Raw genomic sequence first — 27,407 nt, 5'->3', positions numbered from 1 at the left:
CTTCACCATCTGAAACCAAGAAGTCATTCTTGATACATTCCAAGAACTTACTGGACATTTTGTGTTTTGCCAGATTACTACCCAGTGGATGTCTGGGTAGTTCAAGTGCCCCTTACTACTAGGTATATTGCTGTTATTTGTTGTGGGATACACAGTACCCCCCCATTGCCAGGATGATGGCAGTGCTGGGACCTAGGGAGACAGCTATAGGTGCTTCTATACCCCCCAGACTATGCCAGGATAGCCCCTAGTGTAAATGCAGGGTATGTCAACAGAAGGAGGAGTTGTGCTGGTGTAGGATGTGTGCAAGTGTACTAGAGATGTAGGCAGAAGCACTCTTCAGTCAGCACAGCTGCATCTCCACGATTTTTTTTTCTGGTATAGCTTTGTCAGCTAGGGCGATGGGATGATTTATCGCACTCCTGGCCACTTGCATAACTTTGTAGCGTAGACCAGCTCCCTGGCTCCAGCAGAGCAGCTTTGAACCTGGAGTGAGGCTTTCCCGGGCTCCAGGTCCAAGCATTGTTTTAATCTTTTCCTGTTGATTCCTGCATTGAATAAAGAACGTTCTTCCAATAGTTGTACAGTTTTTATATCCAGAGGCCTACTTGGCCAGAAACACAAAGGCTTATGAATGGAAATGCTCTTAGAAACCTTGTGTAAATGAATGAATGAGAGTTCCCTTCATGTTGTGTCTCCCTCCTCTGTGAAAGTGACTCTCCTTTAAAGCGCACTACTTTGCACTCATGTAGCAGTGTGATAAAATACATTCATAAAATCCCCCCTGCGCACATGAGAGAGGAATAACTCTACCCCACTGAACTGGGCTCGCTTCTGTGAATGTCATTCTCTGGAGGCTGGGGTAGAATCAGCTGCATTGACCAGATCGGCTGTAATGGCCCTTGCGTGGGTGAGCCACTTAGCTTTTTGAGTTGTCTTGCCATTAGCTCGTACCTCAGGCTGACAGCGAGCATGTGAATCTGGGGCACAAAGAGGAAAAAATGGCTTTTTGTTTCCTTTTTTAAAGTATCAGTGTTTCTGACAATTTTACCTCCCATTTAGCCATTATTTAACACGTAACTCCATGTTAGTAGAGACTACAGGCAGAAAGATGACTATGCTCTGAAAAAGAGAATGAGGGTACAAATGGGAATTTAAAATGGCATCAGTTCTGCAATGGGGAATAACCATTAGAGCATACTAGAGCTGTGATGTCTTTACTGTGTCTCTTGTACAAGCCGCTTTGCATTATATTTTATTTGAAGTGTTTATAATCTTACTTATGAAGAATGAAAATTTGCTTTATAGGTTTGACATTGAAAATCCTTACCTAATGCTGGATGCAAACCACATTGAGATAAAACAAATGGAGTCAACCATGGCCTCACTTTACGAATCAGCTGGTTTGTTTGAAGTCAATGTTCCTGATTATAAACAGCTAAAGCAATGCAGGAAGGAAGTTTGTCTTCTCAAGGAACTCTGGGATATGATCTCTGTGGTGACATCTAGCATAAACGACTGGCAGGCCACGAAATGGAAGGATATTAATGTGGAAAACATGGACCTTGAATGCAAAAAGTTTGCAAAGGATATTCGGAACCTGGATAAAGAAATGAGGGTGTGGGACGCATTCACTGGGCTGGACAACAGGGTGAAGAACATCCTGACATCTCTGAGGGCTGTGGCGGAGCTTCAGAATCCCGCCATCCGGGAAAGGCACTGGAACCAGCTGATGCAGGCAACAGGTGTGACATTCACCATGGATGCAGACACCACACTGGCCGACCTCCTGACGCTCAACCTGCATAACTTTGAGGATGAGGTTCGGGGCATAGTGGATAAAGCAGTTAAGGAAATGAGCATGGAGAAAGTCTTGAAAGAGCTAAAAAGCACTTGGAGCAGCATGGAATTCCAGTATGAACTGCACCCCCGGACGAACATCCCCCTGCTGAGATCCGACGAGGAGCTCATTGAAACTTTAGAAGACAACCAGGTGCAGCTGCAGAATCTGATGACATCCAAGTATATTGCATTCTTCTTAGAGGAAGTATCCGGATGGCAAAAGAAGCTGTCCACAGCAGACACAGTTATTTCTATCTGGTTCGAAGTGCAGCGGACATGGTCTCACCTGGAAAGCATATTTATTGGCTCAGAAGATATCCGGGCGCAGCTTCCTGAGGTGTGCAGCAGAATGACAGGAGTCATGTTCTCCTCAGTCAGAAAGGAATGCAGGACAACCTCCATTATCCCAACCAGAGCTATCTGAAATGCAACAAACCCTTTGCTGGCTACTTGTCACACTGGAAATTACCTTAGTTGCCTGGGCTTATTCAGCATCCCCAGGACATTTGGATAAAGGAGGTTGTGCTTTTGTTTCTTTCTTGGGTTGTCCCAGGAGGCTGAAAGCCCTCACTGATCTCCCCTCTCCCCTGTACACTGCACATACAGAGTTTGTTACTGTAGGGCTGCACGTGAGTGTGGGGCTGCTGGCATTGTTTATCGTAGGAAACATATTGGCCTGGTTGTGCTGGCAGAGGAAATACAGATCATTACATGGATTTTGCAGATATAAAGTGTGGGCCACTGACAGTATTTAGCCCTGACAGTATCCCTGTAAAAGTGTTTAACAGAGAGCTGGGCCAGGCATTCCACTGCTCATTCTCTGAAAAGCAGTACAAATTAATTATACCAGGATTTCACTCTCCTTTGGTGGCCTGTAGAGGAAAATCTAAACTACTATTGGTTTCCTGTCCTATTATTGATTTACGTAAATGCGGGTATATGGGGAAATATCCAGGATCTGCCCCAGGTTCCGCCCCAGGTTCCAGCTGAACTGCACGCCCCCAGTGTAGACAGTCTAGAGCTCAGTTCTGTGTGTGCCAATGTGTCAGGGTGTAAAGTTCACTTTTGCACTCTGCTAGACTAGTTTCTGTGTGCAGGGCCAACCCCCTGTTATAAGTGTGAGCAGCCTGAACATTGCTGTGACTTACACCAGCTACCAACAGACATGGGAGGTTGAAACCACAATCAAGAGTGAGAGCACGTTGGCCGGGGTGGAATGTCCATGAAGCTTGCTGTACTTGCTCTGTGCAGACAAGCTCCATTCAGGTCCTTTTCACCAGCATTAAAGGCAAATAGATGCTTTTGGTTTTGTTGACAAAGAAATCTCTGAGCATTTCATTGAGAGGTTGGGGCGGAATCCTGACCCCTTTGAAGTCCAGGGGTGGTTGTGGTTCACCATTGACTTCAGTGAGGCCAGGATTTTGAATGTGGCTGTATTTATTCTTCACTGAAGTGCACTAGAAGCAGAACTTTATTCATCAATGTGGCCAGATGATGGAGTCTTTTCAGTAAAGAAATGCGTGTTTGACCGGTGGCTGTAGCTTCTCTCTTGCCATTTGTAGGACTCCAAGCGTTTTGAAGGAATTGATGTTGATTTTAAAGAACTGGCCTACGATGCGGAGAAAACGCCGAATGTCGTTGAGGCTACTAATAAGCCAGGTCTTTATGAACAACTGGAGGATATTCAGAGCAGGTGAGTAACACTTTTCAGACTTTGAGGGACACTGCAATTAGCTGCGATAAGTTTACTTACTCTGTGTTCTCAGATCTCTCTACTGGGCGGTGATGGCCATCTCTGTTCAGCCAGTCACAACAACACTAAACTTTATTTAGACTTTGTGTTTGTGATCCACCAATCTGTAACCCAACAAGCTGTTATCGCAATGTTCAGGCTGAGAAGTTCTGTACACAGAAGTCCAGACACTCAAAACATAAGGTGCTGAGTGCAATGTGAGCTCACCCATCTCACATGTACATTGTATCTCTATAGAGCAGTGTAACCAGTCCTAAAAAATGCAAACCATCTGCAGCATGGCTACGTCCATGTTCTTTTGAGACCTTTAACTATGGTGTGTTTACATTTACCCCCTCAGTGCTGCAGAGATAGCCTTGCCACATGAGACTGCTAGATACTTTGAGGAATGCCCTGTTGCACTGAGGCAGATAAATAAATACGTTTCAGTGTGCTAATTTGACTCGGAAGTGCACACTTGAAAACTCAGTGTGAAGGCTGTTTTGGTCAGTAGTATTCCACTACTAATAACATTGTTAATTTAAAACAAACCTCTCAGCTCTACAAGGCCCATATTCCTCACTGAGGAGTAGCTAAGTGCTATATATGAAATTTATGATTTTAGCCATTTTTAGTTTTGAGTGCAAAAAGTCACAAGGTTTAAATTGGAAGTTCGGAATCTCATAAACTCAAACAGCTGAACAGATTTAGGTCAGACCAAGCTTGAGCAATTTCATCCCAACATGAACATGGTTGGGGGAGTTGTGAGTAGTTCCAAAAGGCTGGGTCAGACTGCAGGAGTCTTCTGAACTTGTGTGTCTGAGGGCTTTATACTGCTTCACATCACCATAGTATCTGGGCACCTTCCACATAAAATCAATAATACTGGGTGTATCCCTAGTGGAGAGCCTGGAGTCTATAGCCATGTCTATGCTACAGCCACCCCAGCGGCACAGCTGTTGCACTCCTGCTGTATCGCGATAGTGAGAGGCTTTGTGCATCGACAGAAGGGATTTTTCCATCAACATAGGTAATCCACCTTCTGAGAGGTGGTAGCTAGGTCAACGGAAGACTCTTTCCTTGACCAAGGTCTATCCCGTGGGTTAGGTTGTCCTAACTATGGGCTAAGTGTGCAAAATTTTTCTCAGCCCTGAGTGATGTAGCTAGGGCAACGTAAATGTTAGGTGTAGACAAGGCCTCTGTCACTTCTTACTTTTTGGGTCAAAACTCTGCCTCTGAACGTGAATTACAATATTAGATGCTAAGCAGAACGTGTGTCTGTTGATTCTGGACTTGGTTTCTCTGCTTTGTTGCACCAGATTGGCTCTGTGTGAGAAGGCCTTGGCTGAATACTTGGACACCAAGAGGTTGGCCTTTCCCAGATTTTACTTCATTTCTTCTGCGGATCTACTGGACATTCTTTCCAATGGCACCAACCCGCAGCTAGTAAGTCTCACACATTACTGCCTTTGCCTTTGAACAGTGGAGTGGTGGATAGAGTGACAAGCCCAGAACATGCCTGTAGCTTGTTCTAGAAAGTAATGTTTTTCTGTTTTCCCCCCCAGTAGTAACATGAACGATAATTTCTCTAGAGTTATTGGTATATAACTTTCCACTAGATGGCAGCATGTACATCACATTCTCGTCTCTAAAGGTTGGGAAGCATTACCGATTGTTCTAATAAAGCTCCTTTAATCCTGATTAGTGTATGTTTTTGACACCGTACGAGGGACAGACTTTGTTCTCGGAGGCTCTGAGGTTTGAAGGAACAGACTTTCTCTAAAGATCTCAGCGAAAGCTTGCAACAGTGACTGGGAATTTGGATGGCTCAGTTTTGGGCCATTTTCAGAAAATGCCAAGCACCTGCCCTTGAAGGAGTCTCAAGTTGGGCGCCCCAAAATGGAGGCACCTAAAATAACTGATCATTTCAGAAAGCTCCATCTTGCAGTATTCTCACCCTGGGTTTGGGCGCCTTAGTGTGAGACTGGTGACACTCCTTTTGCTCTTGCGTTGTTTGATCCAGTAGAGGAGAAGGGACAAGTTAGGCCCCCGGGGACACCACGCCATGTGCCACCCTTGCTGCACTACTCAGAATGCTTCAAAGGGGAAATCTTCAAATCTAAATCTGAGTCAGCCTTGAACTCTGAGCACGAGGCTCAGTGATAGCAATGCCTGTGCCAGGCAGGGCTCCATCCAGTGGAAGCCAAGGCCCCTGCTAATTGATGGCTCCTCAGTGTCCTTGGCATCTGAGGTTGATGGCAACGATCTCTGGCTCTGGATGGGCTGGAGTCTCCACACAGGAGACGGGACCAAGGCAGGAGGTGCCAAGAGAGAAGGGGCAGGCTGAGGGACAGGCTGATGAGGGCTCCAGTTATCTGGAGAGCTCCTCTGAGGCCAAATGTGTCTTGACTCCAGAGAAGCATCAGCACAGTGACTGCAGGGCATGGGAGGACTCGACCTTTCCCCAATCCCCACCAAAGGTGCCCCAGACAGCTGATGCTGTCGTTCTCATTCCTTGTTTTGTGCTGTACTAGTGCCATTGTGCTGGGCACTGCGCACACGTGGAGTACAGGATGGTCTCAGCTCTGAAGAGCTTACTGTGTAAATACAATCAACATTTCCTGTTAGACCCGCTCCAGGGATTAGCAAGCAGTGCTTAATTTTGCCAGGGCTGAGCCCTGGCACCTTTAGGCTTGGCAGTTCATACTCCCAGCACCTCTGGGCTGGCTGCATCAGTTATGATTGTAAAAAAAATTGCTTGAGCCCCTGCACCTCTTTCACTACACATTAAGCACTGTTTGCAGGGTCCACAGTTACGAGGTACCTGGGCCAGGAAACCTGTCCAGCAAGGTTGCTCTGTTCTTTTACACTTTTCTGGACCAGTTGCCGGTGGAGGTATGGCAGGCCCCTCTCACATTGTTGCATCAATCTTGACTTTCCTTTCTGGGAGCCCTGCCTCCTGCACAGTCAAAGGGACTGGCAGGAATGAATGGAGGCCAGCAGTAATACTCAAGGCACGTTGGCATGGCATGTTCAATAGGAGGCCTGGCCTGCACTCTACCCCCACTGCCTGAAAGGGTAACAAAAAAGGGAATACTTAGGGGATTCCCAGCAGTTGGGCTCTGAGGAGCTCGGAGCCAGGACTGAGAATCTTGGCAGGATGCTCTCTTCAGAGAAGCAGGCTTGCAACACAAGCAGTGTTCCCATTTGAACTCATTTGACCTTCCATGGAGAATGTATTTTCTCAGTGTGGGTTAGCATTAAGCAGCAGCTCTTGAGAAGGGTTTTGCACTCTGACAAGGATGCACTGGGGTGGTTTGGTCAATTTATGCTTCTGGATGGAGCTGATAGTGAGAAAAAGTGCAGTGGTTGAGGTGTCTGTGGTTGAAAATGAAACATAACCTGTTTTTGCAAGGCCAAGCTTGTAAATGGATGTGTATTTATGAGGGGATATGGCTGGCAGTGGTTGGCAGATTCTAGGACAAGAGTGTTCAGAGGCCTTCAGGAAAGCTCAGTGCTGTTTAAAGTGACTTCTCTGTGGCATATTTCAGTTTGAACAAGACTCCCAGTAGTCTCTGCTCCTTGAATGATGACGCTGACTAGAAAGCAGTGCACATGCAGCAGGTGTTTCTCCCTTACAGGCAGCCACAGAAGACCCATTACACATAAAGGAGAACAGTAGGAACTGTAAAATTTGGGCCATCCAGGTGTTCAATCAAATGATGAGCCTAGCTAAAGCAAATGCAGATCAAGCTCTTGTGAGTTCCAGTTCTTGTGTATGCGGACCTAGGTTAATAGAGTGGATGTTTCACCATCAGGGACATTCGTTCTGGAGGTTCGAATGCAGGAAATGCCTCTTCCAGAAGCAGTATTTCTAGGGACTCGCCAGTGCAATCAAGTCATTCTAAAGGTATTGCTACAAGGAATGGTTTCAGAGTAGCAGCCGTGTTAGTCTGTATCCGCAAAAAGAAAAGGAGTACTTGTGGCACCTTAGAGACTAACACATGTGTTAGTCTCTAAGGTGCCACAAGTACTCCTTTTCTTCTTGCTACAAGGAATGACATCCACATGATTGACTGGATTATGGGATGGCATGGTGAGGAACTGCACTATAGAGAAAGTTGCAATGATATTGCTGTTTAAAGAAATTCCCTTAACTGCATTTCCTGGTGTTCCTAGGTTTTGTTTCCTTTTCCTGTCCCCAGCAGGGCAGAGTTGTATGGGATGCATTGTATGGGAGTTGTGTGGGAGGCATTACCTTCATTGTTACAGGCTGTGCTTTGGAATCCCCATATTCTGGAAGTGTGTGGTAAGAAGTTCTGTAGAAAAATCTTAGCTCTGTTTTTCATTAGTGAATATACCACCAATGTAGGTAAGGTAGACTATTACTTTTATAGGAGTTCGTCGTCATTGTAACACCTGGATGTCTATACCATGATACAGCTAAGTCAGAGTGCCTGGCTGGCACAACGGGAGATTGGCGGGATAGCTGTGTGCACCCAGGGTGTGCTTACACTGAAGCTGGAGGTGTCATTTCCAGCTCACGCAGGTGTACATGTGCTAGCTCTGATTGCACTAGAACACTAAAACTAGCTGGGTAGCCGTGGTGGTGTGGGTGGCAGGACGGGATAGTGCCCGAGTATGTACCTAGCGTCTCGGATGGGAATCATACTCAGTTGGCCAGCCCCTCCTGTGCCACTGCAACTGTGTGCTGTTGTTAGCATGCTAGCTGTGTCAGAGCTAGCCTGTGTACATCCACCCGAGTGGAAACGTAACCATCTAGTTCCAGTGTAGACATACCTCCCGTCAGTCAGGAAGCTCCAGCTAAACCCGTTTTCTTTAGCAATTGAATAACAGGGCTGTGATGCCATGTTCTGATTCATCTTGAAATTGATTTGTAAAATTGACAGACGTTTTCATAGTGAATGCTGAACTTTACTCAATCCAGACTCAATTAGCATTTCTATTTTTTTGTTAGCTAGTGGAGAATCTCTTCCAGTTAAGAAACCTTTCAGATAAGGAGATATATGATTATATGAAGTTCAGGTTAGTCAGGGCTCAGTGCATATATAGAAATGCCATTATTTTCTGCTGACATATAATATTTCTTATAGTTTTTCTGTGCTCCTTGGTTTTTTCAACCCTTGAAACCTCACAGTTGTGCATTTGATCAATACCACAAAGACAGGGGGAAAAAACAGGAGAAACACAGAAAAAATACCACCTTGAAATGCTCACTGGTATTGCAAGGAATTCTGTGAGCATTGTCTGTTATACCCATTTAAAACTGTTTACAATAAAATCAAGTAAATGTCAAGAAGGATCAAATATGGATAAACTCTTGGCCTTTCCATTGTAGTCTCTGAGGCTGTCTGATCATTCCTAATGGAGGATTAAAAGCACAACAATATTATCATAGCAGATCTGGCATTGAACTTGTAAAGATTCAGGTATATCCAAGGTTTTTCTGGTGGTGTTGAACTGAGTGTCAGAGTGTTGTATAGAGTCTGTCTAGACTGGCTAGGCATAGGAATCTGATTGGATGATTCGCTCAGAGGAAAGTTCTGCACATTAAATAAACCACAGAAACCTTTTCTCAAGATCATGAAAGCCAGGAGGCCAATCCTGCCATGTGCTGAGTGCCAACTGACACTTGCAGCCCATCACCTTCCAGAATGCTGTGGAACCAAACAGCATAAAAAATATTAATAATAAAGGTCTATCTCTGCAATGCTGCTTGAAATTTTTTTAATCCTTTCTCTATCTGAGACAGTGACCTGTGATAGACTGGAGAAATCCATTTGTTTATATGGTTTTCTAGACAGTCAGTGCTTGTAGCAGAGGACTGGGTACCTTAGGATGGGGGTTCTCAACCTTTCCATCTTACTGAGATTTAGCAGAGAGCCCCTCTCCTTTAGCAGTAGGGGAGGGCAGGTCTGAGTGACCAGCTGGATATCAGTTCATGACTTCCATGGTGGTGTGACCCTAGGTTGAGAACATATGTCTTGGGGGGGGGGGGGAAGTTCCTGAGCCTTTACTTCCGGTATTAGTTTGCTTGTAACCCAGGCTGGTCAGTGACTAAAATTTGTATTGTCCGAAGGCTGGAAAAAGCTCTGGTGGTCTGTTCATCTTCCAGCAGACAGATGTTCATGGTGAAGAAACCCTGCCGAGCAATTCTACCTAATTGCTCCTTTTGAGCCACTGAGTTGAACAAGCTTTGAACAGGCCATGGAGTCTGACTTGGTCTTTCACTCATAGATGTGACCCTTCTAGGGTGAGGTGGAGGTATCATGGTGGGTTATAGCCTACTAAGCTTGCACTGCTGCTCTTCATAGTATTCCTTTGCTGGGGAAGAGCAGAGGCCTTCAGTCTCCAAGGCTGAGCACCTTTCCCTGGCACAAAACTGACTTCCAGTAACAACTCTTTTGGTCCACAGGCTGAGATAGCTGGGTTCTCAATACTTCCCCAGCAATGCTCAGCAAAAACCTGAGCGTAGGACTGCATAGGTTCCTCACCGTTGCTCTACCATCATTGTACCTTGTTAGGCTGACCTGCGACTGATCACTTAATGTTCAGAATGTTTGCTTTGTGTGCACGTGTGTGTGTGTGTGTACGTAGGGGTGTGGGTGTGTTTGTGCTGTACAAAAGGTACCATGGCAGGTAACTGCAACATAAAGAATAAAATATATCGTTATTACTAGAGTATTGCCATTGAAAGGTATTTCTGTTTTAGCCTAAGTGAAGAAGTAGTAGATGGTGCTTGTGTCTGTTCCAGAGCTACAGAGTTAGTCCTGCTGTGTCAGAAGGATGTGACCAGCCCATCATATAATATGTCTGGCCAAAGTGGGATGAGATGAGAGTGAACTTTTGGGAGCCTGACTGAGGGAGCTGCCCTGCTGATGAGCACACATAGATCCTCCCACCTGAATGACCTGTCTACTACCATTCCCTGTGCAGGTCCAGCGCCATCTCTCCAAACTGTTTGACAACATGGCCAAGATGAAATTCCAGGTGGACTCTGAGCAAAAGCCGACCAAAACTGGCCTGGGGATGTACAGTAAAGAGGAGGAATATGTCAGCTTCAGTGAGCCATGTGACTGTAGCGGGCAGGTGAGATGAAGCCGCTTCATTTCCTATCATCAGAATTAGATTGCGGCTGGTGCTTTTATCCCTGTCAGTTGTTGTTGTAGTGCCTAGGAACCCCCAGTCATGGCCCAGGGCCACATTGCACTGGGTGCTATACAAGCGCAGAACACAAAGTTGGTCCCTGCCCCAGAGACCTTACAATTTATGCATCAGACAAGAGACAATGATGGAGACAGACAGGAGAGTACAAGGAAACAATGAGACGGCCTGTCTGACCCAGGCTGCCTGCAGAGCTATCATTAAAGTGTCCTAAAAGTTGGAAAAGGTGCTGTATAAAAATGGCACCTCCCTACTGCACAGGTCACCCCCCCTTTGAGTTGTTTGAGTCCTGTCTGCCCACGGTAGTGACAACGATGGTTTTTCTCCTCTTGTTCTCTTTCAAGCACTGAAGGGTCAAGTAAACCTAAACCTAACAAAATGTAAACTGAAAACCAAGGATTTTTTGGGGGCGGGGGTGTTTGTTGGGAAAAAAGGCACAATTTTGGGGAAAAAAATCACAGGGATTTTCATTAAAGCTGTTTGTTAACTGTGGTTTTTTTTTTTCATTTGAAATCTGTTGACCAGCTCTAATTTTAGCCTTAGAATTCCGCAGTTGATGGGCACAGAATGATACGTTGTGTCTCAACATACACTGAATTCCCAGAGAGTCGGCCGGGAGAGAGAGCGTCTACTGTGATACATTCATCACAGCAAGAATTCCCCCCCATGTCCAGCACTGACTTTGTGCGAGTGCTGGCAGATTGTGCCCAAGTCACATGAGCAATTCTCCTCCTGGCCTTGGCGATGGAAGATACTGAAGCAAATTACCCACCGGTGCAGTTCGGAATAGTGCTGCTGCAGTTGGAGATCTAGCAATGTCACAATTGCGTTATCAGTGTTGATTTCATGCCAGCTAGAATCCTGTGAATGCATGCGAAGGCGAAGACACAAGTCTCAGCTCAGTAGTCCTGGGCCTAGGACCAATGGGGGGTGTTTAATATTCAGTTAAAGGACATTAATACAGTCCCATATAATTACCTATTGCACAAGGTTCCTCAGTGGATCAGACGTGTCACTGTGTTTTAATACCTTTGCTAGGTTGAAATTTGGCTAAATCATGTGCTGGACAGCATGAGGGCTACCGTGAGACATGAGATGACAGAAGGAGTGACTGCTTATGAAGAGAAACCAAGAGAACAGTGGCTCTTTGACTACCCTGCCCAGGTATTTGATAACGTCACACTTGTCTCCTCTTCGACTGGCCCTCTAGAGAAAGCAGCTCTCAGTTTAGCCTCTTGGGTCACTATTCTAGTATAGGGCCTCTAGTCAGTCCCTGGGGTGGGTGGGGAAGCTCTGTCTGGCTACTGCTCCTGAACTCCAGATGTGCCACCTGCCCCAAGGACATGCTTTCCATTGGTCATAGGAGACTCCTGAGCTGGGGTTTCAGGCAGAGCCCAGTGGTTTGGTTCTGTGAGCTCAGTGTGGGTACAGTATCTGTGTGTTTAATGACAGGGTGCTGTAGAATGAGACCAGCATGCAGAAGTGTCAGTGCTGCATATATAGAATCATAAAAATGTAGGGCTGGAAGGGACCTTACGCGTCCTCTAGTCCATCCTCCCGTGCTGAGGCAGGATTACATGGACTTAAACTCTGACAGGTGTTAGAGCTCGTTACCTTGGAAGGGGTTAGTCCCATGCCAGAGGGAGTGAGTATACTCTACCTGCCTGGTGGCTGAGTGGGGAGTGCAGCAGGAAAAAAAGTCTACGTGAGCGAATGAAATAAAGCAACCCCTCCCCTCCTTTATCTTGGAGGTTCTCATCCCCTCCTGTGAATTGCTTTTTCTGCTACCCCCTCCCCTGCTACTCTGTGGCATGTAAAAGACACTTATGTACTGATGAATAGCTGCTGAATTTGGCCTTGTCTCTGATGTTGGTGTCCCAGGGTACGAGTTCAGTGCAGCTCTATGTTGCAGTGTCTGTTGTTGTTACCACTTTGGGAAATACTTTCATTTTATGCCGCAGCTGCTTGATTTTTTTCACAACCCCACAGCTTTGCCAAGAGCATGCTGTTAAATACAACACATGGTGTCAGGGCTATTATGCAATGGATGATGAACTAACTCCCTTCTCTAAGGTGGCACTGACCTGTACCCAGATCTGGTGGACCACGGAAGTTGGAATTGCCTTTGCCAGACTGGAAGAAGGATATGAGAATGCAATGAAGGAATATTACAAGAAGCAAGTGACCCAGCTGAATACCCTCATCACCATGCTAATCGGTCAGCTCTCCAAGGGTGACAGACAGAAAATCATGACCATATGTACTATTGACGTACATGCTCGGGATGTCGTAGCTAAGATGATAGCTCAAAAGGTTTGCCGATATACCACAAGACATTATGCCTTTTCAGCACTGTCATTTACTGTGTCCTACCAGTGTCTGATATTAGAGCGCAAATCTCCCAACGAATTAATGGAGTAAGGAAAACGGTGCCATCTTTGATCTTCCTGAAATAGGAAAATGTGGTTTTGCCCCAGTAGCTTATGTCCCAGTCCTCCTCCTTGTGCTACACGTACTCCTCTGTATCACTTGTGTCCCAGTTCTCCTCCCTGTAGTACACGTCCACTCTATATCACTCGTGTCCCGGTCCTCCTCCCTGTAGTACGCATCCACTCTATAGCACTTGTGTCCCGGTCCTCCTCCCTGTGACACACGTCCCCTCTATATCACTCGTGTCCTGGTCCTCCTCCCTGTGACGCACATCACCTCTATTACTTTCTTCACGTGCAAGAGCATGAACATTTTCCCTTTTGCAAGCTGATTTTTTGAGAGAAGCTGATAATAAACCAGTGGTGCTGCAGTGTACCATGACACAGACGCATTACAGGCTGTGTTTTACTGGTCCATTTATACAAGCTGTGGGTGTATTATGTGACCTTGTGCCTCCACCAGCCCAGGCATGTGTTAATGGGCTGATAAAACACATGCTGGGGTGCCTACTGGACACTGCAGTGTTGTTGCATTTTTAAAATGTGAACAAAGCATCAGACTGTGTCTTTTGGAGCCTACCCCCTGAGGGAGCCACAAAGGCAGGTGCTTTCAGGGCACATGCAAGCCCTAGCTTTTGTTCAGTCTCCCTCCAGGGCGGGATCCAAAGCCCACTGAAAGCAGATGAAAGATCCCCATTGACTTGAAGGGGCTTGGGATCCATACCCCTCCCTGCACCAGTGCCTCACAGACAGACACGCTGTTTTCACAACTGGCTGACCGTGGAGCGCTTTGCACCTTGGGCTCAGCTTCGTTAGCGGCAAACTGATCTCAATGGCAGCTCTCACAGGAGCCTGGCCCCTCTTATCTGGGATGGTCCTGCTCCTGCAGGAGGCTGTGTGCTGGGTGGGAGGGAGGTTGAAATGGCTCCCATCTGCTCTGGCTCCCCCCGCAATAGCCTCACACAGCTCTCTGTCTTGCCTCCTGCCTCATCTTTCCCTTTGCACCTTCTCTCAGGCCCTTCTTTGCACCTTCCTCCATGCTGCCCTGGAACCTTTAATCTGTTCCCTCATCCCGCTGCAAGGGAGGGACCTAGGATTTGTCCCCCTTTATTGATAGGAAACCGAGGCACTAAGCAGTTCAGTGACTTGAGGTCTGCTGTAATCATCAAACACTGGGCCCAATTCAGTCACGGGGTAACTCCATTGAAACCAGTGGACTTATAACAGGATTACACTTGGCCCAGCATCTTTAACCTGTTGCTTGTTGAATGTCAGTGAACATGTGGGTGCATTTGCAGGTCGACAGTGCCCAGGCATTCATCTGGCTGTCGCAGCTTCGGCACAGATGGGCTGATGAGGAGAAGCACTGCTTTGCAAACATTTGTGATGCCCAGTTTCTGTACTCCTACGAATACCTGGGCAATACACCTCGGCTCGTGATCACGCCCCTTACGGACAGGTGGGTCACCAGAATGTCTAGAATCCTTCTCCTGGCATACTGCAGCATCAGAGCTTCCCACGTGGGAGTAAGAAACCACTGTGCGTGGCACAGAAGTGTTGGTTAGGACATCAGAATAGTTCACAAGTGCTTTCCTTCTCTCCATGTTCCAGCTGCCCTGCACAGCACAGCTCTCACACTACCTCTCTCTACCTCCTCTGCCGGTGTGCAGCGCTGCTCGTAGAGCTCAAGGGGGTCTTCAGAATCCACTGGTGTCACCCCTAGGTCTGTTAAAAGGGGTCGCTGCACAGTGATGTGAATCAGAGTGCTCTGAACCTGGGACTCTCAGGTGCTGGTGTGAAACACTAAGCAGGTTGCTGGGTTTCCTCTGCAGCTAAGCTAGCTTGGCCCCACAGCCACCTCTCCGTGATCAGCCACATAGGGCGTAGAGTCATCAGACTGCTGTGAAAATCCAGCCCTTGGCATGGAGAGTTTGGGCAAAGGATGCTGGGTATCCCCTAGAGCAAGCACAGCAAGGCAGAGGCAGTAACTATGGTACAGGAGGATTCTTCAGCTTGCAAACTCACTCTGCATTTGCAGATTCAATTCTGAAGAGTAAGGGCTCCCTCAACATGCATGAGTTTAGTCCCATTACCCTGCGCTGTGTCGGTGGCCTGTTGAGTGAGCGCTACCTGGGTACGCGCTGGCCCAATAAACCATAGCAGCCTTCCTGTAGGCCATGTTGATACTGTGACTCTGCACTTTGGGCGCTCTGACTCATTCAGATCTCTTTTCTCTTTGCTGCTGGAAGATGTTACATCACCCTCACCCAGTCTCTGCACCTGACCATGAGCGGCGCCCCAGCTGGGCCAGCAGGGACTGGCAAAACTGAGACGACCAAAGATTTGGGGCGTGCCCTTGGCATCATGGTGTATGTGTTTAACTGCTCTGAACAGATGGACTACAAGGTACTGGGTCTGACGTGATCCAGGGTCAGGTTGTGTCAGGGGATCATCCAAGGGGAGGGGCAGGGCTGAAACGTATCAGAAGCCTAAGGCACTAAGGAACATCTTATGGGTCAGCGTGAGGTCCCTTTGGTTATCTGCCACTCTGCCAACTGTCAGGCTGCTCCTCCTCCAGTTTGAGCTGCATGCATGTACATTAGTCCCTGGGGAGCCAAGGATATGCTCCGCAGGGGCTAATGCTCTAGTGAGGCAGAGGCCAGCCTTCTGCTGTCCCCGGGGATCATTCTCCCTGTGCGACTCTCTGCCTCTGATGGGGCTGGCTACAAAAGTCCTGAGGCTGACCCAGCATGGGGGTTACAGCAGTCACCCCTGACTTGCCAGTTTTGCTTAAGACAAATACGTAACCGTCCAGGAGCCCCATTATTTATACAGTGCCTAGCGCAACAGGGTTCTGGTCCATTACCGGACTCCTGGGCTCTACTGTAATTCACGCCATAAATAATGCTCAGCATCTAGATCAGTGTGGACCTGGGCCATGACTACAGCTCCTAGGTGCTACAATAATTCAAATAAATAACAACAACAACATAGCACACTTTACTGGTAAGGAATGCAACTAGGGATTTTCATGTTGGGTCGGGTCTGAAAGAGTGACAGTGACTGCAAAACCCAGATTACTTTGCCATTCGCTTTCTGTATTTGCTCTGTTACGGTTAGCGTTCTCCTTCAAGTATAAGTCCCTGTGGGTGCTCCACCATCAGATGTGCGTGCGCCCGTGCGCTCTCAATTGGAGACTGCAGAGTAGTGTCCGCAGGCCCACGCCTGCACAGAGCAGTGCTTCGTGGTCTGAACGAGGTCAGACAGGGAAGCAAAGCCCAGTGCTACTCTGCTCCCTCTCAGCTGCCTGCAGCTCAAGATGAAGAGTTCTGCTGTCTGTTTCCCTCAGCTTCCCACTTTAACTAATGAATTCTTTATTTCATTTGTTTCTTTTAAGAGTTTCTTTTAGTTATCTGTTTCTGTTTGATGCTTTTATTTTATTTATCTTCTGTTGTATGTTCAGGATGGAAGCTCCTTCCCCTCCTCCTCCTCTTTGATCTTTTGTTTTGTGTTATAGTGTAATTTGTTATGCCCCAGTCCCCAGGGTTTAAGACCTGTGAGACTTGCCACTGGTCCTTTCCCTGCAGTGATGGACACTCCAGCTGCCTGTAGTGTTTGGGGCTCTTCTAAATGCATGGTCTGTGTGAGTTTCAAAGGCAGAGCCAAGAATGACAAGGAGACTAGACTTAAGCTCTTATTAATGGATTATGGCCAGCTCCAGAGGGGTCTGCTTCCTCCATCAGCATCCATATTGCAGAGCATCTTGGTCATACTGACTGCCTCATTTGCAGTCCTGGGCAAAGCAATCTACCTCTCTGAGCAAGGAGCAGATCAGCTCATAAGACCCACTCTCAGGAGACTTCTCATCCTTCTAAAGGTGCGGCAGAGACTCCCACTGAGTCCAGTACTGAGGCATTGGTACTGCGGAAGAAACCCGTTCGGTTATACCTACCACTAGGTCAATTACCACGACTAACTTTTGTGTGAAGGCTATCGTAGCCCTCCACCCCCTTCCACGTTCTTTTCTTCTGTGGATCCCATTATCTCTGATGAACTTGGCTCGCCAGTGCGGGGGAAGATCTACCAGAGCCACTTCCCGGCACCGCTGCAAGAGCAACAAGTTGAGACTTGCTTAAGTCTCCAGCCTTTGGTACCAAGTAGGACATCAGAGGACTCCCCCCACACACACCTTAGTTCAGGGGAAGATTCCTCAGACTAGGAGATCTCAGTATTGTGCTAGCCTACTCCCATGAGTCTCTTTCATGAAGAGGATCCTACGGAATCTACCAGACATTGTAGGCCCAGAGATTGATTATCACTGCAGTTCCTTCCTTTATCTCCCTGCCCGGCGGGATTACTGGGACCTGTGGGGCCACTATGGTGACTAATTCCATGGGGAGCCTAAGAGAAAGCACTGGCACCCCCAGCATTCACAGGCTGTCCTAAGGTACTGCACACCTTGGAACCGTATACTTCTCCAGTACCAGCCAACATACAGGAGGAATGAGAGTTTCAGGCTGAGGAGATTTCTGTAAAGATCTCTTCAGACGACGTGATAGTGCCACCACCTCACTCCTACGCTGATGATATTAAGACCTTCCAGGACCTCATGAAAAGACTAATGGACTCACTTCAAAGCCCGCTGGAGGAAGTGTAAGAATGTAAACATTCCTTGGTGGACATCCTGAACATAAGTCCCCAGGGAAAGATTGCCCAAATGCACATCCCCTATGGCAAACACCTGCCAAAATCCCACTGAGCTGTAAGTGGGCAGAGCAGAAATACTACATCCCTCCAAAGGGAATGGAGTACTACTTCTCCCATCCTAGCCCCAGTTCCCTTGCACTGGATGCCACCAGTGAGAGGAACCATCAAGCTCGCTCTAGGCTCTCTCCATCGGATAAGGAATCCAAGTGGTAGGACTTGCTGGGAAGGAAGAGTTACACATCACCTGCTCTCCAGTTTGGCATTGCCAACTACCAGGCCTTCATAGCACAATATGATTTCAACACATACTCTAAATTTACACACATTATTGATTGCTTTCCATGAGATCAGAAAGGTCAATTCCCGTCTATTATCACTGAAGGACACGTGGTTGCGAAAGCCTCTCTGCAAACTGCCTTAGACCCTTCTCAAGCTATGCCAAGACGGAGCAAGAGCTATTCCCCTAGCACCTGCTTGGCCAAGACAGGTGTGCTACTCACACCTCATCTGCCTTTTGGAGGCAACAACCCTCAAACTTCCTAACACTAAGGACCTGTTGCCACAGAACTCAGGGTTCCTTACTCATCCTAGCCCCTCCTCCCTGAGCCTGAGAGCATGGCTCCTCAGTGGCTCTCAGGCATGGAATTGCCCTGCTTGGATAGAGTTCAGTCAGTCCTCCTGTCCAGTAGAAAGCCCAGTACTTGCAAGACGAACCTGCAAAAGTGGAAGTGCTTCCAACCCTGGTGCTCCCTCCCATCTTCTCAAGCCTCAGAAGTTCCATTCTCCATGATTCTGGAGCATCAAAATCATGGAGCAGGTCCTCAAAGAATCAATCCTGAAGCACTTACATGAGAGGAAAGTGATCAGGAACAGTCAGCATGGATTCACCAAGGGAAGGTCATGCCTGACTAATCTAATTGCCTTTTATGATGAGATTACTGGTTCTGTGGATGAAGGGAAAGCAGTGGATGTATTGTTTCTTGACTTTAGCAAAGCTTTTGACACGGTCTCCCACAGTATTCTTGTCAGCAAGTTAAGGAAGTATGGGCTGGATGAATGCACTATAAGGTGGGTAGAAAGCTGGCTAGATTGTCGGGCTCAACGGGTAGTGATCAATGGCTCCATGTCTAGTTGGCAGCCGGTGTCAAGTGGAGTGCCCCAGGGGTCAGTCCTGGGGCCGGTTTTGTTCAATATCTTCATAAATGATCTGGAGGATGGTGTGGATTGCACTCTCAGCAAATTTGCGGATGATACTAAACTGGGAGGAGTGGTAGATACGCTGGAGGGGAGGGATAGGATACAGAAGGACCTAGACAAATTGGAGGATTGGGCCAAAAGAAATCTGATGAGGTTCAATAAGGATAAGTGCAGGGTCCTACACTTAGGATGGAAGAATCCAATGCACCGCTACAGACTAGGGACCGAATGGCTAGGCAGCAGTTCTGCGGAAAAGGACCTAGGGGTGACAGTGGACGAGAAGCTGGATATGAGTCAGCAGTGCGCCCTTGTTGCCAAGAAGGCCAATGGCATTTTGGGATGTATAAGTAGGGGCATAGCGAGCAGATCGAGGGACGTGATCGTTCCCCTCTATTCGACACTGGTGAGGCCTCATCTGGAGTACTGTGTCCAGTTTTGGGCCCCACACTACAAGAAGGATGTGGATAAATTGGAGAGAGTCCAGCGAAGGGCAACAAAAATGATTAGGGGTCTAGAGCACATGACTTATGAGGAGAGGCTGAGGGAGCTGGGATTGTTTAGTCTGCAGAAGAGAAGAATGAGGGGGGATTTGATAGCTGCTTTCAACTACCTGAAAGGGGGTTCCAAAGAGGATGGCTCTAGACTGTTCTCAGTGGTAGCAGATGACAGAACGAGGAGTAATGGTCTCAAGTTGCAATGGGGGAGGTTTAGATTGGATATTAGGAAAAACTTTTTCACTAAGAGGGTGGTGAAACACTGGAATGTGTTACCTAGGGAGGTGGTAGAATCTCCTTCCTTAGAGGTTTTTAAGGTCAGGCTTGACAAAGCCCTGGCTGGGATGATTTAACTGGGAATTGGTCCTGCTTCGAGCAGGGGGTTGGACTAGATGACCTTCTGGGGTCCCTTCCAACCCTGATATTCTATGATTCTGTCTGTTAGCACTAAAGACACAGGGTCTCTCAGTGAGCTGTACTGAGTACATCTGGCCACCACCACAGACTCCATTTGCCCATCCAGGGCTTCTCAATCTTTGCCTGTCTGGCAGCAAACAGAGTTCTTCAGGGCCTATACAACTTGCTTCCTCCCATTTGTCAACCCCCCTCCAATGAGACCTCAACTTGGGTTTGAACACCCTAAGAAACCCCTCCCCCACATTTGAACCAATGGTGACCTGCTCTGCCCTCCAACTCTTCCTCGACATTTATCTAATTGCCATCACCTCAGCAAGGTGAATGGGGGAGCTGGGAGCATCCATGGCGGACCCACTGTACACTATCTTTTACAAAGAGAAGGTTATTCTGGTTCCCCATCTTTACTTCCTCCCAAAGGTCTCCTCAGAACATAACATCAACCAGGAGATTAACCTACCAGTTTTCTACCTAAAGCCTCACGTCTCCAGAGAAGAATCAAGCCTTCATGCACTGGATGTTAGGAGGGCCCATGCTTTCTGTCTGAACAGGATAAAACCATTTGGGGCTTCTCCTTGAGTATTTGTATCAGTTGCAGATAGAATGAAAGACCAACTGATTTCCACACACAGACTGTCTAAATAGGTTTCAGGTTGCCTCATGACCAGCTGTGATGATACTGTGGCACAGCTCCTTCACAGAGTAACAGCGTGCTCTGCTGGAGCTCCGTCCACATCTATGGCTCCACTGAAAGATGCTCCCGTAGCAGAATTCTGCAGGACTGCTACTTCATCTTCTGTCCATGCCTTTGCCAAACATGACACCATCTTACCTGCTTCCAGAGATGAAGCCACCTTTGGTGATGCCATCCTTCAAACTGTCCTGGACTTATCTCTCAGCACGCAATGAGTGGCTGCTTTGGAGTCTCCACGGTGGAGCATCCATAGGGACAGATACTTGAAGAAGAAGAAGGTTACTTACATTACAGTAACTCAAGTTTTTCAAGGTGTTTTGTCTCCTGCCCGCCCTCCTTTCCTTCTGCTGTGGAGTTAGGCATCACTGTTGAGAAGGAACTGAGTGGTAGCAGGCTCGTGCCTCCCTATCTGCCCTCACTCAGAGCATGAGGCATGATTCTGCACAGGTGCAAGCCTGTGGACACTACCTTCCAGATACCAGTTGAGAGTGCATGGAAGTGCACACATCCTATGGTGGAGCACCCATAGGGACAAAATACTGTGAAGAACTCAAGTAATTGGAAGGTCCATAACCTCTTTCTGTCTGTAAATCTTCCTCCATTGCAGTACAGCTTCCCCTCCTGCTTGGAAATGCCTGTGATGTCATAAATTCAGCATTATGATTTCACTGTAGGATCAAAGAGGAGGATAAACTGGACTGTAAGGGAGAAATCTTGTCTGAAACCCAACTAGATTTCACTCTAACTGGTTTGGGCATGGTGCATGTCCCTGACCCTAGGTTTAGATTTGTTCCACCCAAAGGAACAGTTATTTTCAGAGCAATGCAGCTAGTTTTGGTAAGAGTTGCTAGACCTCAACTACTAGCTAATATATCCTCTTAGGGCCAAACTCAGCACTTGCTTCCACCCTTTGTAGCCCCATTGTTACTGTAATCAGTGTATATGATGTAAATCAGAGCAGGATCTGACTCTTAGGACATGTCTTCAGTGCAGCATTAATTTGGGCTTTTCCTGTGTTTCTTCTAGTGCTGTTCCCTTCCACACACAAGACCCCTAACTCAAGCATGCTGCTGCTGCCGCTTTACAGCGAAGCTCTCTGGCCTGGCTGGAGTGTAGGCTAAAGCTGAAGACATGCTTACCTTGGTCTGATAACATGCCCACTTTGCACTGAGGACACAGGCTAAACAAGTGTACTTTTTTGAGCATGCTATATGATGCCCTTGTCAGCTCCTGCATAATGGTCCATCAGTTCAGAGAAAACATGTCTGAAAATGACATCCACCAGCTGGTATCAGTTCCAATCTAAGCCTTCCTCCTACTCAGTAAATAGTGTCTGCCACCTGAGCTGATATGTTCAGTCACCTCCCGGGCCTTATATCAGCATAGCCCTCCATCTTAAGATGGCCAGTATTAGGTGTCCACCTGAACAGCATGACTTTCCTTAAGAAACCTACATAAAACCCCGATCCCCCTGATGCATTCTCCTTACCAGATTTATTGCATTCTCTGAGTTCATAGCCAGGTAGCAGTTGGTCCTTAACACTAGATCTATGGGTGCTGATATGGCACCATTTCCATTTTTCTTCATGCCCCTGTGAGGCAGGGTGGTTATTCCCATTGAACTGATGGGAACTGAGTCAGGGTCTGTCTACATTGCATTGTAAACCTGGGTTTGTGGGACCCCAGCTTGTGGATTCAGTGTTTCCAAGACTGCACTTGAGCATCCATATTACAATGTAAACCTGGCCTTACAATTGCTGGACCCAGGTCTCACGCCTTAGTGTGCAGGGCAGACAATACCCAAAAAGGCTAAGGGCCAGATTTCCAAAGGTATTTAGGTGCCTAGTGGGATGTACAGAGCAACCTAAGCGAGTTAGGCACCTGATCAGGTATTTTTGAAAATCCAGCTTGGCACCTATCTGCACCAAACTACCCGTGGAAATCTGGCACTAAGTTAATTGCCCAAGGTCAAAGTCTGTGGTCAGGCAGAGAATTGAACCCGCATCGCCTAGGTCCCAGCTTAGCACCCCAGTCACTGCGTCATCCTTCCTCCTCTCCAGGAACAACATTTGCTCCCTTCTTTGCTGAGATTGCTTCTCTTGTTCTGTTCTGGTTTCCTTCAGCTAAGGCCTGAAGTTCTATGGACACCTCAGCGCATGTCCCATCTCAGTGCTGTCTGTGAACACTGACTGCTCTCTCTAGTGTGGGGATCTGGTCATTGGCCTTGAGAGGGTCCTGTGAAACCTCCCATACCTTCAATCACTGCATCGAGCTAAGCTGTCCAAATGTATTTTTATCCCTGTTCATCTGGTGCAGTAGAATGACTCTGACATCCTTGAATCATCTTTTATTCAGTTTGTGGGCCTCCCAGGAAGCAGGGCATCAGTAATTCAATACCAGTGACCTTTAAAAGGGATTCTAGAGCATGTATATTGAAAATGTGCAATTAACAAATCATGTAGCACACTATGGAGAGCTATAAAGATTATAATTTATTGTGCCTGCTGTTTTGGTGCACTTTTCTGAACACCCACAGTATACCGGAGATTGTTATAAATAAATAGGGTGGAAAATAGATTGTCCATTTTTCTCTGAAACTAATGCCATTGGTAATTTTGCTCTTGTACTTCTTTTGTTGCAGTCTTGTGGAAATATTTACAAAGGCCTTTCCCAGACGGGTGCCTGGGGTTGTTTTGATGAGTTTAATAGAATCTCAGTGGAGGTCCTTTCAGTGGTGGCTGTACAGGTAAGTGAAGAATACTCTCAGTAATGAACTTGGTGATTACTGCAGCCATCAAGCACCAAAGTCTTTGTGGTGGAGTTAAACCCAGGTGTAATTTTCAGCTGAAGCTTGATTGCTGAAATTAAGTTCACTCGTGTCCACCACTTTCCACAGTTGCCTGATCGTTGTACAGTCCCATAGCATATGCATCAGGGTTTGTTTTTCTTTATACTGCACCAACAAACATCAGATGGCCAGGCCCCTTCTTGCACAACTCCTGTGTGTCCTGTACATTTTGAATAGAGACTTTTGCTAGATCAGGTGTAGCCTGAGAGCCACTGAAGCATTATTACCATGCTGTAACATGCTCTGCCATTGGGGTTCTTTCACGGGCTGTGATAACTCCCCTTCCCACAAAGTATTTGCACTCTGCTGAGGGTGACAGGTCATATCTTTGCTTTAGAATTAGAAAAGAGACACAGCCCTCATCCTTGACCAGTGTAAAGAGCCATATGATGCCCTTGCTCAGCCAGTTCTTCCAAATGATAGATTTTTTCCCAATTTGCACATCTGGGTTACCCCAGATACTTGCTTTTGCATGATGCTGTGGCTGAAACTGGTACCTCATAGCTAGAATAGCCCAGACCCTTCATGCACCCACTGTTGTAGGCACCTTATTTTTCTCCATCGGACAGAAAAGTGGAACCAAGCAAAGCAATGCTTGATCATTTTGAGGGAATTTCTTATGGCAACTTTTCACATGCAAAATTACTCTACTAGGATGATGAGAATTTGTATTATTAACCCCTTGTGCAACAATTACAAAGCTTTACTGACTTTACTGTAACCTACATGCTTATCGTGGCCAGTAAATCTGTCTCTCTTACCATATGGAGATGAGATGGAAATAGGTTTTTATGTGGGGAAGAGGGATTCTTGGGCTGATTCAAAGCCCACTGAAGTCAGTTGGAGTCATTCTGCTGGATCTCCCAGGGAGAGCTACAGCCTTTATGCATGTATATATTGAGGATACATTGATAGCACAGAACCATGGAAAGCAGAGATGGGAAAGAGCTATTAAATCTTCTTCCCCGCTTTGCCTCTTGCTTTTCTTCCTTCCAACATGTTTCTGGTCCTTTTCTCATGATCCCTAGCCTGAGAGTTTGAATTTTCATTCCAGAGGTTGCATACTAAGGCTTGCATTACATGCGTCAACGTCATAGTAAGATAAAGGTGACATCAGGAAATAGTAACCAGTAAGGAGGTTAGAGCTGTGCTAGTTTTGGATGAAACAAGCATTTTTTGCCCGGCAGCAAAACTAGCCCAGGTCCATACAAATCTTTGCTGAACATTCTTTTCACATTCACCCTTGGCACCACAGGCAGGAAAAGGGGGGTCACTGAAAGGTGTGCCCCTAACCAGTGAATTTCCTTGCTGGTTCCCCAAGGGACCCACTGAAACCTGGCAGATTCAGCTGAGTTATGCTTTGAGTGTTGAGAGCATATGACTCCAAACTCAGAACAAAACACGGAGGGTGTGAAACCTGCAAGCTGCACCCAGAAAATTTGGTGAGGTCAAACTGGCCAAGCTATAAGTGCCCATTTCTTTGTCACTGGTACTCAGCCTCTTCATACTGGGGTCTGATTTTCCACACCAAGAACCCCCGAGACTCTCCTCTAGTGTAGCTGGGGTCTAGCTGTGATTTGGCTCTATGGGAAGGGCAATGCTGTCACAACCCCCTGACACTTGTTCCTGACCCCCGAGCTGAGAACCCCTGGGCTAAATGGACAAGATCACGCTAACTGGCTGGATTTCTCTTACATCACATTACATTTTGTAAGCAAGTGTGAAAAACCGGGACACTTTTTTCAGGGTGTGGGGGTATAGTGTATATAAAACAAAGCCCATAATATTGGGACAGTCTAGATAATATTGGCATGTCATAAGCATTAGATCACCTGACATCCCCAAAGAAGCACCTGACTGCTTAGATGAGTTTATGAATCATTCTTTCTTAACTTGTGTTCTGTCACATTACAGTTTAAAGTCCACACTCAAGGGGGTCCTTGAAGATATATAAATAAAAAGGGAAGCTTGACCAAAGAAACCCAGAGATGACTCAACTTTGAATGGTTCTTTCTCCAGGAGTTAGAATGCTGCAACTGAATGAGCAGCACTAGTGCTGTTCCGTCACCATGTTTGCTAGCTGCCATTAGGAGCAGCCGTGGCAATATGTCATGGGTTGTCTTAGTCATACTGCTAATGTCAGTATGGTTTCTTACAGAAGAAAGGCAACTGGTCACAATTTAAGACAGCTTAGTGCTGTTCTGATTCCACTAGTGAAAAAATGGGGAGATCCTTTCCCTCACTGAAAATAATGTTAAGTAAAACATTAGCTAGCATTAAAAGATTCAGATCTGCTGTGAACTTGATAAATGAGAAGTATAGAGATGTAATCAATAAAATGAGCAAAAAAGAGAAACAGGAAGTTAATAGAAGGAACAGAGTAGGTGGCACATAGCTATATTTGTTATATAGTATTTGATACGGTGTCTCATGAAATATTACCTAAGGGATCTTACTCAAGTGCTCAGCTAGTTAGGTGCCAGTTTGCTTGGGAATAATAAAACTTCCCTACAGCATCTTGCAGGAGTGCAATGAGGAGGCCCCAGGTTCTCCCACTTGGCCATAGACACTGCCCAGTAGGAGGGGAGGTCCCAGTTGGTCCTAGTCTCTCTGATGGGAGAGGAGTGGACGAGAGAGATCCCAGCTGATCTCTCTCACCTGGCTTCCTGCTTCCCAGAACCACTGGGCTGCCATCTCCTCATGCTTCCTCCTCCATCTGTTCTGTGCCCATGCCACGTGGCAGGTAACCTGGGCCCCCTTCTTAGGAAAATTCTGGTTGCACCCCAGGCACCTGTGAGCAGTACTGGATGGGGGGCATCAGATAGCAGATGGGGGGGCGGGGAGGGTTTGTAGTACTTCTGTCAGGCTGGTGACATTGCCTTGGGAATTGCGAATTACAGATGGTGCCATGGACAACCCTCAGGCCTTTCCAGCCTCTGTCGCTGTGTCTGGCCCAGTGTTAGACAAGGAGGGTGGGTGGGTACTTCATCCTGGTGTGAAGTGTGATGATAATTCTTCAGACCATCCTTGGGTTGAGGGCTGAGGTCAGGTACCAGCACTCTGGGTGGGCTAAGTTGAGCTGGTGAGATGCTGTAATCTCTGCAGTGGTTCTGACGGGGTTCTATGGTTGCGGCTGTGGGAGAATCATCCTTCCTGTATAGTGATGGCTCAGGTTTTTATGAACCACTTGTAAGTTATTTTGTGTATCAGTTCTCTGCTTTCATTTGTAACGGTTGGAGGTTGATAAACAGTGTCATAGGCAAAGTTTAAGTCGAGAGTGTTTCCACCTGTGTGACTGGGACAAATGGCTACTTTGGGAGAGTTCCATAGCTGTCCTGAAAGATGATGGTTCCTATATTAGTGGGTTAGAAGTGCCATCAGATTATCTTCTTTAGCTCTGAGAAGAAATATGTGGAGCTTTTGGGTTGTCTGCAGATTACTTAGATTCCTGCTGTGTGTCAATTGGATTCAACCATCAGATGATTTGTGTCTCTCCTGTGGTTTTAGCAGCCTTCAAATGGTCCTGCCTACCAGGAGAGCAAGGCTGGCTGTGAAATTTCAGACGCTATCCTAAAATAGTGGAATCTTAGACAGAGTTGTATCATCCTAAAAGTATAAGTGGGTTCAAAAAGAATTAGATACTTTCTTGGAGGATAGGTCTATCAATGGCTCTTAGCCAAGATGGTCAGGGATGCATCCCCATGCTCTGGGTGTCCCTGAACTTCCACCTGCCAGAAGCTGGGACTGGGCGACAGGGGATGGATCACTTGATAAATTGCCCTGTTCTGTTCATTCCTTCAGAAGCATCTGGCACTGGCCACTGCTGGAAGACAGGGTACTGGGCTAGATGGACCACTGGTCCGAT

At 46.9% G+C, this 27,407-nt stretch overlaps 1 protein-coding gene across 1 annotated transcript in view; it reads left to right on the top strand.

The window, feature by feature from the left end:
• Positions 1–27,407, top strand: part of DNAH9 (dynein axonemal heavy chain 9) — a 397,352-nt gene that overhangs the window by 74,067 nt on the left and 295,878 nt on the right. The window contains exons 20-28 of the mRNA XM_074971509.1: positions 1,309–2,179; positions 3,405–3,535; positions 4,894–5,020; positions 10,532–10,684; positions 11,798–11,923; positions 12,833–13,072; positions 14,487–14,647; positions 15,438–15,594; positions 23,336–23,440. Of these exons, the coding sequence (XP_074827610.1) occupies positions 1,309–2,179; positions 3,405–3,535; positions 4,894–5,020; positions 10,532–10,684; positions 11,798–11,923; positions 12,833–13,072; positions 14,487–14,647; positions 15,438–15,594; positions 23,336–23,440 (2,071 nt within the window). The remainder of the gene's footprint in view (positions 1–1,308; positions 2,180–3,404; positions 3,536–4,893; positions 5,021–10,531; positions 10,685–11,797; positions 11,924–12,832; positions 13,073–14,486; positions 14,648–15,437; positions 15,595–23,335; positions 23,441–27,407) is intronic.

This window comes from Natator depressus, chromosome 14, assembly GCF_965152275.1.
Source record: "Natator depressus isolate rNatDep1 chromosome 14, rNatDep2.hap1, whole genome shotgun sequence".
Taxonomy (NCBI): domain Eukaryota; kingdom Metazoa; phylum Chordata; order Testudines; family Cheloniidae; genus Natator; species Natator depressus.
Note: the sequence above shows the minus strand (reverse complement) of the source record. Positions and strands in the feature narration are given on the sequence as shown.